At 39.9% G+C, this 13,987-nt stretch overlaps 1 protein-coding gene across 2 annotated transcripts in view; it reads left to right on the forward strand.

Annotated features, from left to right (window-relative positions):
• The window catches only part of LOC121535134 (thymocyte selection-associated high mobility group box protein TOX-like), a 54,724-nt gene that overhangs the window by 25,153 nt on the left and 15,584 nt on the right, over positions 1 to 13,987 (forward strand). For both annotated transcript variants that reach the window (XM_045206265.1, XM_045206264.1), the window contains 2 exons: positions 3,187 to 3,294; positions 12,783 to 13,028. In XM_045206265.1, the coding sequence (XP_045062200.1) occupies positions 3,187 to 3,294; positions 12,783 to 13,028 (354 nt within the window). The remainder of the gene's footprint in view (positions 1 to 3,186; positions 3,295 to 12,782; positions 13,029 to 13,987) is intronic.

Consider the following 13,987-nt stretch of genomic DNA (forward strand, 5'->3'; position numbering starts at 1 on the left):
CTGGGTTCAAATACTATTTGAAATGCTATATCTGTGCCTATTTGAGCTTGCATGACTTAATGGACCAATAGAATAGTCCCAAAACTGCAAACCCCACCAATCTGGCACACCCGGCAGGCTAGAGCAAACTATCAAATAGTATTTGAACCCAGGTCAGTTATCACTGAAGAGAGGGGCATTCATGTGTACATGTGTTGCAGGGCTGTTTCTCCCTGTATTGTAGTAGGAGAGCTACAGTAGCTATCTGCCCTGGGTGGATGGTGGATTATTTCAGGATACTGGTGGCGTGTTCCTGGTGTTGTTGGGGTTGACCTCGGGTGAAACTCATTTTGAGCGTGGAGCGTCTAACAGTGGGCTGTGTGATAAGTGTAAATACCACTCAGATAAGGCCCAGTGAACAGGCTAATGGTTAGGAGAGGCTCTCTCTCTCTCTGTGTGTGTGTGTGTGTGTGTGTGTGTGTGTGTGTGTGTGTGTGTGTGTGTGTGTGTGTGTGTGTGTGTGTGTGTGTGTGTGTGGGTGGATGAGGGCCTAGGCCTTAAGGGACGCAACATAATTAAATATTTATAAAGAATCGTATGTTCCTGAGGTAGCCAGATGAGAGATTCTTTCATGTTGTTATAATTTCCCATTTATTGTGTTTTAGTTCAAACACAGTGTTCCTGTCTTTACGAAATGTGTAATTAACTGATTTTGTTAATTAACTAAAGGCTTTTTGTTAATTAGCCTTTAGTCTGTAGGGAAATGTAGGTCGCAGGCAGAACAGGCGGCATTGGTATCACAAATTGCTATTAATAGGATATAGCTGTCCTAAAATAGGATATTTTCAAGTATTGTAGTGGCAGCATCATGTTATGAGTATGCTTGTCCCCGGCCGGGACTGGAGAGTTTGTCAGGATCATAAAAATATGTGAAAGGAACAAAGCCCAGCTAAAACGTTACATAAAACCCTGCCTCAGTCTTCTGAATACATAACCCTGGGATACAGTTGTATTTTTCATCAAGACAATTACACACATTTTAATGCCAAAAACAAACCAGAATAGCATTCCAATAGGTGTTAAGTGTTCCTGAATGGTCCAGTCTCTGTCCTGATTTAAATCTGCTTGAAAGTCAGAGACAAGGTTTGAATATTGCTGTCCATCAATGACTCCCAACCAAATTTACTGAGCTTGAGCAATGTTGACAATAAGAATGGATACATGTTGCCCTAAGAGTTGTGCAAAGTTGGTAGAATCTTATTAAAAAAATTCACAGCTGTAATGGCTGTCAAAGGTGCTTCCTCCAAGTATTAAGTCTGGGGTGTGAAGACAAACTGTACACAATCAAGACATCTTCGGTTTAGATTTTTGATTCATTTGGAAAATGTTCTACAATTTTTCCATCACTTTGGAAATATGGAGTAGGTTATGTACGTCGGTAGGGAAAAAATCTAATTTGATAGATGTTTAGATTTTAGGGCAGCTGAATGTGAAGACTGTGTAAGGAGTGTGTATACTTTCACTAGGCACTGCAGCTCGACTTGTTGAATCTCATATTTACTGTCTGCACTAGGGACATTCTCACTGAAATAAATGATAATTAAGATAACTGCTCACTTTTGATATTTTTTGTATTTTATTAGGATCCCCATTAGCTGTTGCAAAAGCAGCAGCTCTTCCTTCCTGGTCCACACAAAACATGAAACATGACATAATACAGAACATTAATAGACAAGAACAGCTCAAGGACAGAACTACATTACTTTTTATTTTTTTAAGCACACATAGCCTACACGGGGCCCCGTGTAGCTTAGTTGGTAGAGCATGGCTCTTGCAACGCTAGGGTTGTGGGATCGTTTCCCACGGGGGGCCAGTATGAAAATGTATGCACTCACTAACTGTAAATCGCTCTGGATAAGAGCGTCTGCTAAATGACTAAAATGTAAATATCAATACATACACACAAACTATCTAGGTCAAGTTAACACTTTTTTATTCCGTTTAATTTCTTCTCATTATGAAATAGAACTGTTATGAATTAGTTATACCTGGGAAAATAACATTTATCTAAAAAAATGTTTACAGTCAGGTTATTGAAATATTGTGTTGGGAAATTACTGTTTTTGGTTTCGTGTTATGCCACATAACTTAAAATGTGTGAAGGTGTTGTTTCAGAAGAATTCACACCTTCTTGCACGCATCTATGAAACACCCTTCACTATAGTCAGAAACACATTTACTGAGGTGTGCATGCCTGGTACATTTGTTTCACCAGAGATGTTAAAAAATGTATAATTCATAGTCATGCAATCTGAGTAATATGCTGAACCCAATCACCCCACATCTCACTTTTAACCATCTCAGGCAATGTGTATTTGACAGTATGTGAATAATGAATGAAAATCAATTATGGAAGTATACATCTGTCTAGGTCAACATTGGTATGTCATTCTGCATCAGACAGTGTTTCCAATCATTTGTGTGGACATAATGTAATCTACTGTATGCCACTCACACAGTTGTATCCATGACAACCTTTATTTTATTTACTTAAAATATTTAATCATCTACTTAGTCATAGAGATTGCCAGATGCCCCAATAACTAACCCCAAAGGGATTTGTTTATATGGTGTATTCCCATTCCAGAAGGAGAGACAACATGAATAAATAATATTTGAGGTATTATTAATATGGATATAGGGTATTGTAGAGGGAGTACTCAGGAATGTATGGGGGAAATATATTTCATTATAGCACAGCTGCTTGCATTGGAGCACACACATGCCCTTATATAGTCCATGTAGTGCTAAAGTTTATATGTATTACACATGTACATGAACAGATATAGATATCCATACAATTTATGGATATATACATAAATGGAACTATTTCTGGAATAGTAAATATCTTACCATAGTGGGCTGCATTCAGTTCTCTTGAAAAATAGATTTTATCTCAATGAGGCTAACCTGGATATATGAAGGTTAGATAAAGCATCCTGATTGTCCAGAGACCAGGATGTTGCTCTTCTGTTTGTCATTGTTCTCTAGACACTAATCTAAGGCCAGTTTTACATTCCTACTCCAATGGTTAATGGCCTAATTTGAGGAGGTGGATCTGATCCTAGATCTGTGCCTACGGGTCCTTCCTTCCACCCCTCTATGACCCTGTGGTGACCCTTGACCTTTCTGTGTCCCCTCTGGTAGTTCCGTGTGCCTCCCAACCCCCATCAGACGCAGACCAGTGCCAAGCAGACTGGATCCCTGTGGAAACGAGACGACCCCACTCACTCCGATGGCCCCCGGCTACCCTGGGTAAATATACAAGAACAAATACACCACCAGTGGGTTTCAGGGCTCAGACACAAGGCAGGCACTGGGCACACTACGTCATTTCAACGTGGATAATTGGGTAATATTTGGTTGATACATTGATCAATGAGATTCCAACCTATTTTCACCCACTCAAAAAGACAGCCAAAAGTTTGTTGAATTCCAAATGTGTTAGCTATCACTTTCAACCATCTAAAAGCACAACCAAATTCCTCTATGTCTGATTTTTGGTTCAGTTGTCACTGAAATGTGTTATCACTGCGCTTTCAACCATTTAAAAGCACAACATAGTTCAAATGGGAATACAATGTCAGATATTTTGTTCATTTATACAACAACTTAATGTGTTATCCCTGTGCTATATCTAATAGCACAACCAAATGACCTGGATTGCAACTGAGATTATTAAAGTACATTGTGCAAGTGATCAATGCCATTCAAGATTCTGTGCAGATTATTATATAAATTGTGAAGATCGCCACAGACCTGCGACCTTTGCATGCTATCTTGAACATGCATGCTTTCTATGATTACATAAAATACATTTATTGTTACAGTAACTTCAAAATGTGGCAATTTTACTCATTTTAAAGTTGAATAAATACTGTTACATAAGTTTGTAAGATATTCTTAACTTTAGCCTATGTACTGTATTACAAAAGTAATATTGAATTGTGTTTGGTTGACAACTCAACCAAATATCAACATTTAAAGGAGATATATCTACCGCTTGGGTAGTTCCATCTGAGCCACTGGCTTAATCTTATTCTTTAACTTTTATTTTAGGTTGAGATGGAGATGTGAATCCATCATATATCATTTGTTAACTTTTCGACAAGTTAATAGGCTATTTACTGTATTGCAAAAGTGATATTGAATTGTGTTTGTTTGTCAGCGCAACGAAATATCAACATTTGAAGGAGATGCATCATCAGCTTGGATAGTTCCATCTGTGACACTGAGTCTGGCTTTAATTCCAGTTTGTCTATAAAATTAATAGTTTATATGTTGGATTCACGTCTCCATTTCAACCAAAAATCTAAGTGAAAGAATAGCATTGAATCAAATCAAATCCAACTTTAAATGCACTTTAAATGCAGTTTGATTTGATGGGTTGTGGGTTTCCCACGGGGGGCCAGTATGAAGAAATGTATGCACTCACTAACTGTAAGTCGCTCTGGATAAGAGCGTCTGCTAAATGACTAAAATGTAAATGTAAATGTAGTCATATTCTTTAACTTTTTTGTTTAGATGGAGATGAGAATCCAACATATTTTTTTATTAACTTGTAGATTCCATTTGAAATCAACCAAAGCTTGAAACCCTAAGCCTATAGGTATTGTCTATTTTTTGTTGAATCCTGGGTTGAATTTAAACAATTTAAACAATTTAAATGTAATTGAAACAATTCTTTCCAAAGTGTGTTATGACAATGTTTCGACCCAAAGGTCTCTATTATACTATGAGTCAAAAAGCCTTTATTACTTTACTTTGGCATACTGAGGATAAAGAATGATTCATTATGAAAGATGACTCCCACACACACTTGCATGTTTTTTCTCTATCCCCTCACTTTCTTTCTCCCTCCATATTCCCCCCTTGTCCCAGTCTGTCCATTCATATGTCTGTCTGCTTTTCTGTTCCCTCCTAGTCCCGCTTTCATTTCACAACCAGACACACATCACACACATACTGTACTGTATATGCACTACCGGTCAAAAGTTTTAGAACACCTACTCATTCAAGGGTTTTTCTTTATTTTTTACTATTTTCTACATTGTAGAATAATAGTGAAGACATCAAAACTATGAAATAACACATATGGAATCATGTAGTAACCAAATTCTTGACCGGTAGTGTATATATACACTCACACACACACACACACGTTTGTTTTACTATCGTTGTTGGGACAAAACAATTGATTCCCATTAAAAATCCTATTTTCCCTAATCCTAACCCTTAACCTAAACTTAAGCCCTGAATCTAACCCTAACTCCTAAACCTCTAACCCTAATTCTAACCCTAATTGTAACCCTAAACCTAACCCCTAAGCCTAAAATAGCATTCTTCCTTGTGCGGACCGGCGAAATGTCAAAATATTCCTTGTTTTACTATCCTTGTGAGGACTTCTGGTCCCCACAAGGATAGTAAAACCAAAAACACACACACCTCACCCGCTCTGTTTCCTTTGGGATCAGGTCATTAGTTTTATTGGCAGCAACAGTTCTGTTCACCTTGAACCTCTCAGCAGCAGACAGAGTTGAACAACATCACAGCACTGGATTGCTCTCAAACAGGCCAGGCAGAAAACACACCACATAATAGAATACAAACCCCTAAAACCTATCAGAGTCTGAGATCAAAGCTGTTATAGCGTTATGAATAAAAAAACATTTGAATGTAGAATCCAAAATGTTTGAATCGCTATCCCACCACAAAATATGTTTGATTCTTCATGGCCTCCCGTGTGGCGCAGTGGTCTAAGGCACTGCATTGCAGTGCTAGCTGTGCCACTAGAGATCCTGGTTTGAATCCAGGCTCTGTCGTAGCCGGCCGCGACCGGGAGACCTATGGGGCGGCGCACAATTGGCCCAGCGTCGTCCAGGGTAGGGGAGGGAATGGCTGGCAGGGATTTAGCTCAGTTGGTAGAGCATGGTGTTTGCAACGCCAGGGTTGTGGGTTCGATTCCCACGGGGGTATTAAATAATAATGTATGCAATCACTAACTGTAAGTCGCTCTGGATAAGAGCGTCTGCTAAATGACTAAAAATGTTTAAAAAAAATTCCCTCTTGGTTCAGTAGGCGATTGACGGTAAATGAGGTTTGGACTGTCCTTAGGTTGATTTATTCTTATGTTGTGAAACCTGAACTAGTCTCACATCTTTTAGGTTTGTGCTCGGTTGTATTTGTTGAGAGAAATATACAGTGCATTCGGAAAGTATTCAGACCCCTTGACTTTTTCCACATTTTGTTACGTTACAGCCTTATTCTAAAATGGATTCAATTGTGTTTTTCATTCATCAATCTACACCCTATGATGACAAAGCAAAAACAGGTTTTTAGACATTTTAGCAAAATTATTAAAAATTAAAAATTTAAATATCACATTTACATAAGTATTCAGACCCTTTACTCTGTACTTTGTTGAAGGACCTTTGGCAGCAATTACTGCTTCGAGTCTTCTTGGGTATGACGCTACAAGCTTGGCACACCTGTATTTGGGGAGTTTCTTCCATTTTTCTCTGCAGATCCTCTCAAGCTCTGTCAGGTTGGATGGGGAGTGTTGCTGCACAGCTATTTTCAGGTCTCTCCAGAGATGTTAGATCGGGTTCAAGTCTGGACCACTCAAGGACATTCAGAGACTTCTCCCGAAGCCACTCCTGCATTGTCTTGGCTGTGTGATTAGGGTCGTTGTCCGGTTGGAAGGTGACCCTTCACCCCAGTCTGAGGTCCTGAGCTCTCTGGAGCAAGTTTTCATCAAGGATCTCCCTGTACTTTGCTCCGTTCATCTTTCACTTGATCCTGACTAGTCTCCCAGTCCCTACCGCTGAAAAACATCCCCACAGCATGATGATGCCACCACCATGCTTCACAGTAGGGATGGTGCCAGGTTTCCTCCAGACGTGACACTTGGTATTCAGGCCAAAGAGTTCAATCTTGGTTTCATCAGAACAGAGAATCTTGTTTCTCATGGTCCTTTAAGTGCCTTTTGGCAAACTCTAAGCAGGCTGTCATGTGCCTTTTACTGAGGAGTGGCTTCTGTCTGGGCACTCTACCATAAAGGCCTGATTGGTGGAGTGCTGCAGCGATAGTTGTCCTTCTGGAAAGTTCTCCCATCTCCACAGAGAAACTCTGGAGCTCTGTCAGAGTGACCATTGGTTCTTGGTCACCTCCCTGACCAATGCCCTTCTCCCCCAATTGCTCAGTTTGGCCGGGGGTCCAGCTCTCGGAAGAGTCTTGGTGGTTCCAAACGTCTTCCATTTAAGAATGATGGAGGCCACTGTGTTTTGGGGGACCTTCAATGCTGCAGACATTTTTTGGTACCCTTCCCCAGATCTGTGCTTCGACACAATCCTGTCTCGGAGCTCTACGGACAATTCCTTCGACCTCATGGCTTGGTTTTTGCTCTGACATGCACTGTCAACTGTGGGACCTTATATAGACAGGTGTGTGCCTTTCCAAATCATGTCCAATCAATGAAATGTACCACAGGTGGACTCCAATCAAGTTATAGAAACATCTCAAGGATGATCAATGGAAACAGGATGCACCTGAGCTCAATTTCAAGTCTCATAGCAAAGGGTCTGAATACTTATGTAAATAAGGTATTTCTGTTTTTTATTTTCGCTTTGTCGTTATGGGGTATTGTGTGTAGATTGATGGGGGGAAAAAACAATTTAATCAATTTTAGAATAAGGCTGTAACATAACAAAATGTGGAAAAAGTCAAGGGGTCTGAATACTTTTCGAATGCACTGTAGATGGAAAAAGAGAGAGGCAGAAAGAAGTTGTTTCATTATTAATTGGCAACATTGCAGCTCGCATATTGTCGTGCCAATAAATCATATTTGAATATGAATTGAAGGGGGGGGGGGGCTGTTTCATATGATAGCTTTATATGCTGTTGAGGCAAAATGATCTCATTTTGTTGCGGCACACAAGACATATATTGAGGCTCTATTTCTTTTTTATTTCTTTTTTGCTTTTTAATCCACGTCAATTATTTTACACAGGTTTATCTTGGGAAAATCTAAAATAGCTATTGTGTTTGTCTAAACTTTTATATCAAACTAATAAACAGTTACCAAAAAAAAAAAAAAAAACTCTAATAAGAAAGTGCCTTGCCAGATTAGGCAAATGGTTTATGGGTGCTGAGTGGAACATTTTTAGGCAAAATAAAACAATAATTATTCATCATAAAAACTGTGTGTAGGCGGTGTGGGGCCCTTAAATTGGTTGGAGGGAATTCCCCATCTCCCACCCGTCTACCACACACTTCATCTGACAGCATTATTAATGATGTGTTGACTTGATATAAGTGAATTGAAATGAGAAAAAGATCTCGATATGATCAAATTCAGCAGTGGTCTTTTGAAGGTTGCTGGTCAGCACTGCACCCATCAGTTGTCACTCATCTTCAAACAGAAATATAATTTCATGATTTTATGTTGGTTGACATTGACTTATAAGTCATAAGTCCGTTTTTTTAACGCCATCGCGCACATGTTGATTTTGTCCACCCACACCAGACGCGACCAGGACACGCAGGTTGAAATATCAAAACGAACTCTGAACCAACTATATTAATTTGGGGACAGGTCAAAAAGCATTAAAGATCTATGGCAATTTAGCTATCTAGCTTGCTGTTGCTAGCTAATTTGCCCTGGGATATAAACATTGGGTTGTTATTTTACCTGAAATGCGCAAGGTCCTCTACTCCAACAACTAATCCACAGATAAAAGGGTAAACCGGGTTCGTTTTTACTAATCTCTCCTCCTTCAGGCGTCTTCTTCTTCTTTGGACTTTATATGGCGGTTGGCAACCAACTTTCAAGTGCATTACCACCACCAACTGGACTGGAGTGTGGACCTCAGTTCATCTTTCAATCACCCACATGGGTATATGCTCCTAAAAACCAATGAGGAGATGGGAGAGGCGGGACTTGCAGCACGTCAAGCGTCACAAATATAACTAAGTTCTATTTTAGTGCCTGGCTTGGCAGACGCTCGTTGACGCGTGCGAGCAGTGTGGGTGCTACGATTGAATAACATGTATGTGTACATTTATTTTGCAACGCTTGCGCACCCGACGCTCGTGCACGCGACGCGGGCGGTGTGGTCAGCATGTAAGGTGAAGACTGATAGTCTGCAACTGTTGCTAATCATAGTCATTCTAGAGGCTTGTACTAAACTAAAACTGTCCAGCCATGTCTTGCAATGTACTAAATATTTGTAATATGAATACAATATATTTGAATGGATTTAATCCAAATAGGCCCACCAGCAGGCATTTGCATAGTTCTGAGCAGAATGGGACTCAATTGAAGGCAGACCGTGGGGGAAAGTGGATATTTGTCAAATCCGTTATGATTTTTGTATTCTAACAGACCCACAATGTGGTTACTAAAAACCGATTTGGAAATATTTGGTTGTTTTTGCTGCATAATATTTAGAAATAGTCCTTTTCGGGGTTAGAAAAAATGCTAACTCCCGTTCGTTTAAGCTGGTAGCATATAGTGGCCATATAGAAAGCAGTGGTGGTACTTGAATATGTTTTTGAGTGTAATGCAGTTGATTGGTGATGATGACATAAGCATGTATTGGGGTTGACCTCTATGCAAGCATTATACTCTGATTTTTACCCAAAAATAGTGTGAAATACAATACACATATAAACAATAGCAGAACAATAGGCAACATATTATACGGGGAAATTAGGAGATTCTGAAACTTTTCCCCATGGGGGGACACGTGAGTGGCGTTGCCATGATTTTTCCATTGTTTTGGTCGAGTTTGATTGATCTCTTTACCGCATCTATTGTTCTCGACTGAAAGGGACAATGGGTGATTGAAGAGAATGACAGAAAGAAAAAAAATGTTTTATTCAGGACAAGACTTGATATTAGAAAATGTGCTTACACGGGGCAATATGAAGGTTTTTGTTTTGACAAATGAATGGCAGCATGAAAGTCCTTTCAGATAAAGAACAACTACTTGGTAATAAGGCCTTCCAATACTGTCCATGTTAGTTTAGAAAGGTTTTTTCTTTAGGGTGCTAATTACCACAAGGCTACAGCTGTGTGGGTGTACTGTATGTGTACTGTAGGGTTCTTAACTTAATCAAACAACACCTTTACTGCATATTTTTTTACGATTCAGGGGAAGATGCTGCTTTTGTAACACTTCAAAGTACAATATGTTACCTATCTTTCTAGTTTTATTCACTACAGATGGTGTCGGTGTGTTACAATGTGAGGACAACATGAAACAACACATCGTGTTTGTCTTCATCATATTGTCCGAGACCAAATAGACTGAACAGTAACAAGTGCCACTGTATTGACCTTTGATACTGTGACCCTGGACATCCAATTCCTCACCTTTAGAACAAATGATGATAAAGTCAGTAATAGACAGGATGATACATCTCTCTCTCTCTCTCTCTCTCTCTCTCTCTCTCTCTCTCTCTCTCTCTCTCTCTCTCCTCTCTCTCTCTCTGCCTCTCTCTCTCTCTCTCTCTCTCTCTCTCTCTCTCTCTCTCTCTCTCTCTGCCTCTCTCTCTCTCTCTCTCTCTCTCTCCTCTCTCTCTCTCTGCCTCTCTCTCTCTCTCTCTCTCTCTGTCTCTCTCTCTCTCTCTCTCTCTCTCTCTCTCTCTCTCTCTCTCTCTCTCTCTCTCTCTCTCTCTATCTACCTCTCTCTCTCTCTGCCTCTCTCTCTCTCTCTCTCTCTCTGCCTCTCTCTCTCTCTCTCCATTGGAGGTTTGTCTCTCTTCTCTGCTGTTGATCATGTGGTATGCAGCAGCACACCATCACTCTCAAATTAGGCATAATATTGCTGTGTGTCTGGCTTTTGAGCAAACAACCCAAGTTCTCCCAAGACGTTTCAGTGTGAGTTATCAGAAAACCTGAGTAAAGAGTGTTAGATGGGTGTGTTTTTCTGGGAGAGCCACATAATGTAATAACAACAACTACATCAGAACTCTGCACAGGAAGTGACAGTTATATAACTGTCATGTTTGTTGTTGTTATGTAATTATCAATGTTTTATGCCCATACTTTGAAACGTCTTTGACACAACATTGACTTGGCCTTTTACATTCATATATAAGGTATTTCTGTAGGCCTATGTATAGTGAAAATAAAACAATTTGTCATATTTGAAATATCAATATCAAAGTAACCCCAGGCAACAACCATTATGGCAATCTGTTTTTGTTGTTTTTATGACAGCAAAATAATGTATTGTTCCTGAAAACCTTATTGTATGGATTATGCCAACATATTTCCCACCAACCAACCAATGTTGACATCTGCGAGAGGAAACACAATCAAAATGTTGGCTTTCAGCAGAGAAGGAAAGAGAAGTTGAAGGAAGCTCATTAAAACGATTATTGCCATCTTTTAAAAGAACAGTTGGGCTGGTATTTATTTCAGTGGAGATAGGTTTTTGAACTGATTCTCTGCCTAATTGCCTGGAGTTGGCTGTCTGTCAGCTTCATTTCATTTTCAGCAAATAAAAGCTGTAAATTAGTGTTAATGAAAATCTGGGAAGGAATCAACAAGGAGATAGTAGAGGCAGAACGTACTCCTGAGCCTGACGATGAAGCTGGGAAAAAGTCACTTCTGGGGGAGAGAGAAAAATAAAACATTTCAAGTTGTATCAGAAGTGTGATTTGTTGTGCTGTCTTCTTTTGGAAAGCTTCACCGAGTTAACTGAAACCTTCAGGGTCGTATTGATCAAGAGCAATTGAATGTGTTAAATAGTTCTCTATCCCTTGATGGAAATGATTCCTCTTTCAGAGCTGTATAGATGTAGACCTTACCTCACATTTCCTGTTGATTCGAAGTGAGTGCAGTTTGTTGCAGTGTTTACTGAATAATTAATGAATTTGCCTCAGATTTATACCGCCTTTCATCTGCCTTGGCTGTTTTACATTTTTTCCCGGCGAGCTAAAAAGGGGTCCAAAGAGATTGGGAGGGAGGGAAGGACATAGGGGTTTTAAAAGACATAGAATCCAGCACAGCCAAGTGGAACTGACTGTCAAGACCCATAAAATAAGCCTTTCGTTAGACGTTAATGAGGGAACATTTACATACATTTATCTACACTCAAACCCCTTTTTATTTAGCCTGAATCATTGAAAAACATGCCCAAATATATTTACACACATTTGTTGAAATGCTAAATGAGATTATATGTATCCTATGTGTAGTTGATCATTAATGCATTAATTAATTCAAGTAATCATGATTGCATTAACGATGATGATTAATCCTCATTGTTGGTATCGTTGATCATAGAAATTGTTCGAGGCAGTGCACATCATTAGTCCTAATTGCCTACTAATAATAGCATCAATTGATGAGGTATTTACAGAAGTCCCATTGCACAGTCTTAATAAAGACTCATGGAACCATAGTAGTCTATTAATGAGGACTAGAATGATCTGATGCAATCTGCATGTTCTGTATTGCAGTGCTGTAGTTTAGCATTAGTGTTATAATACTGTAATAATAATGAATTGAATTTATTTTCCAGACGCTCAAAGAGCTTTACATTGTACAGGGGAAACTCACCTCATCCACTACTACCAATGTGTAGCATCCACCTTTACTGTGCTCTTAGGTCTAATGTGTTTGAGTGCTCAGTTTGGTTGGACTTGCATCCACTAAAAAACATTAGCTAAATTATAAAAAAATATTATATTATTATTTCTGTAATGTTTCTCCCTCTCCTCTTCTTTTGCAGTCCTACCCAGTGCCCAGTTTGGGGGATGAAGACTTCAACATTCCCCCTATCACGCCTCCCACCATCCCAGAACACATGCTGCACCCCCACCTACCAGAGTCTGAGTCTGGTTCCTACCACCCGCTGGCCCCCTCTCACTCCCAGAGTGGCCTGCACCCCTTCCACCTGCAGGGAATGGACATGATGGGCCAGGATGGAGGGCTGTTGAGCCAAAATGGTGGCCTAATGTCCAGCACCCTGTCTGTGGTGAGTCTAGCCTGATGCCACTAGCAAGCAGTGTGCAGAGATCACTGTAAATACATAAGTGGGTTTTTCTGTTCTGGATGGCAGCTGTGGGTGCAGGCATATGTTCCTCCCAGCAACAACACACCTGATCCAACTAATCAAGAGTTTGACGATTAGCCGGTTAGTTCAGTCATATGTGTTAGTGCTGGGAAAGAACAAAAACCTGGATAACCCATTGGGTCTCCGGGACCAGGATGGAAGAACAGTATTCTAATGGATGACCCATGAGTTGTCAGTTGGTTGATTAAACTTTTCCCCCTTCATTTCATTCGAAATCGAAAACAAACTGGTGGGGTGACATTCAGAAGAAATACGCTCAATGCAAGTCTTGACTTTTCAAGAAGTGGAGAAATGAAACTTAAACTTTTGGATTTGGCTTTCCTTGCAGAAACCTCATGATGTGATAGGTGACATGACTAACCGTGGTTAACTACTCTGCATAAGTATTGGACTTAATCTCCCATTCGAGTCAAAGCGAAACTTCTCACCTCCCGCTCTCAGCCAGAAGTTTTTTCTGCCCTTGGCCATGTTTACCATTTTCACTGATAAACCACAATATTATGTCTCATCAGCACCTCCACCACTAAGGGGCTACATGGTTTAACTGTGTGAGGTCTACATGCTAAATATATTTATTTCCATTAATCAGACAGGTGTAGCTGTTTAGCTCCTTGGTCCTACCAGGCAGGGATATTGAACCTCATAACCCCGTTCTTGAACCATATAACCCAATTTCCCTTTGCATTGTGGGGCTTAAAAGTCCCGCACAGTCAAAATCATGTTTTTAATCAAATGTCATGATATTTGGATGAAACCAGATCAAAGTAGGATGACCAAAGTATACAAAATTACTGTAGCTGATCATAAAGTTACTGGCCCACTCACTTGAATACAGAAGGCGGGATTATTAAGGGCTTCAT

This window comes from Coregonus clupeaformis, chromosome 21 (assembly GCF_020615455.1).
Source record: "Coregonus clupeaformis isolate EN_2021a chromosome 21, ASM2061545v1, whole genome shotgun sequence".
Lineage (NCBI taxonomy): Eukaryota > Metazoa > Chordata > Actinopteri > Salmoniformes > Salmonidae > Coregonus > Coregonus clupeaformis.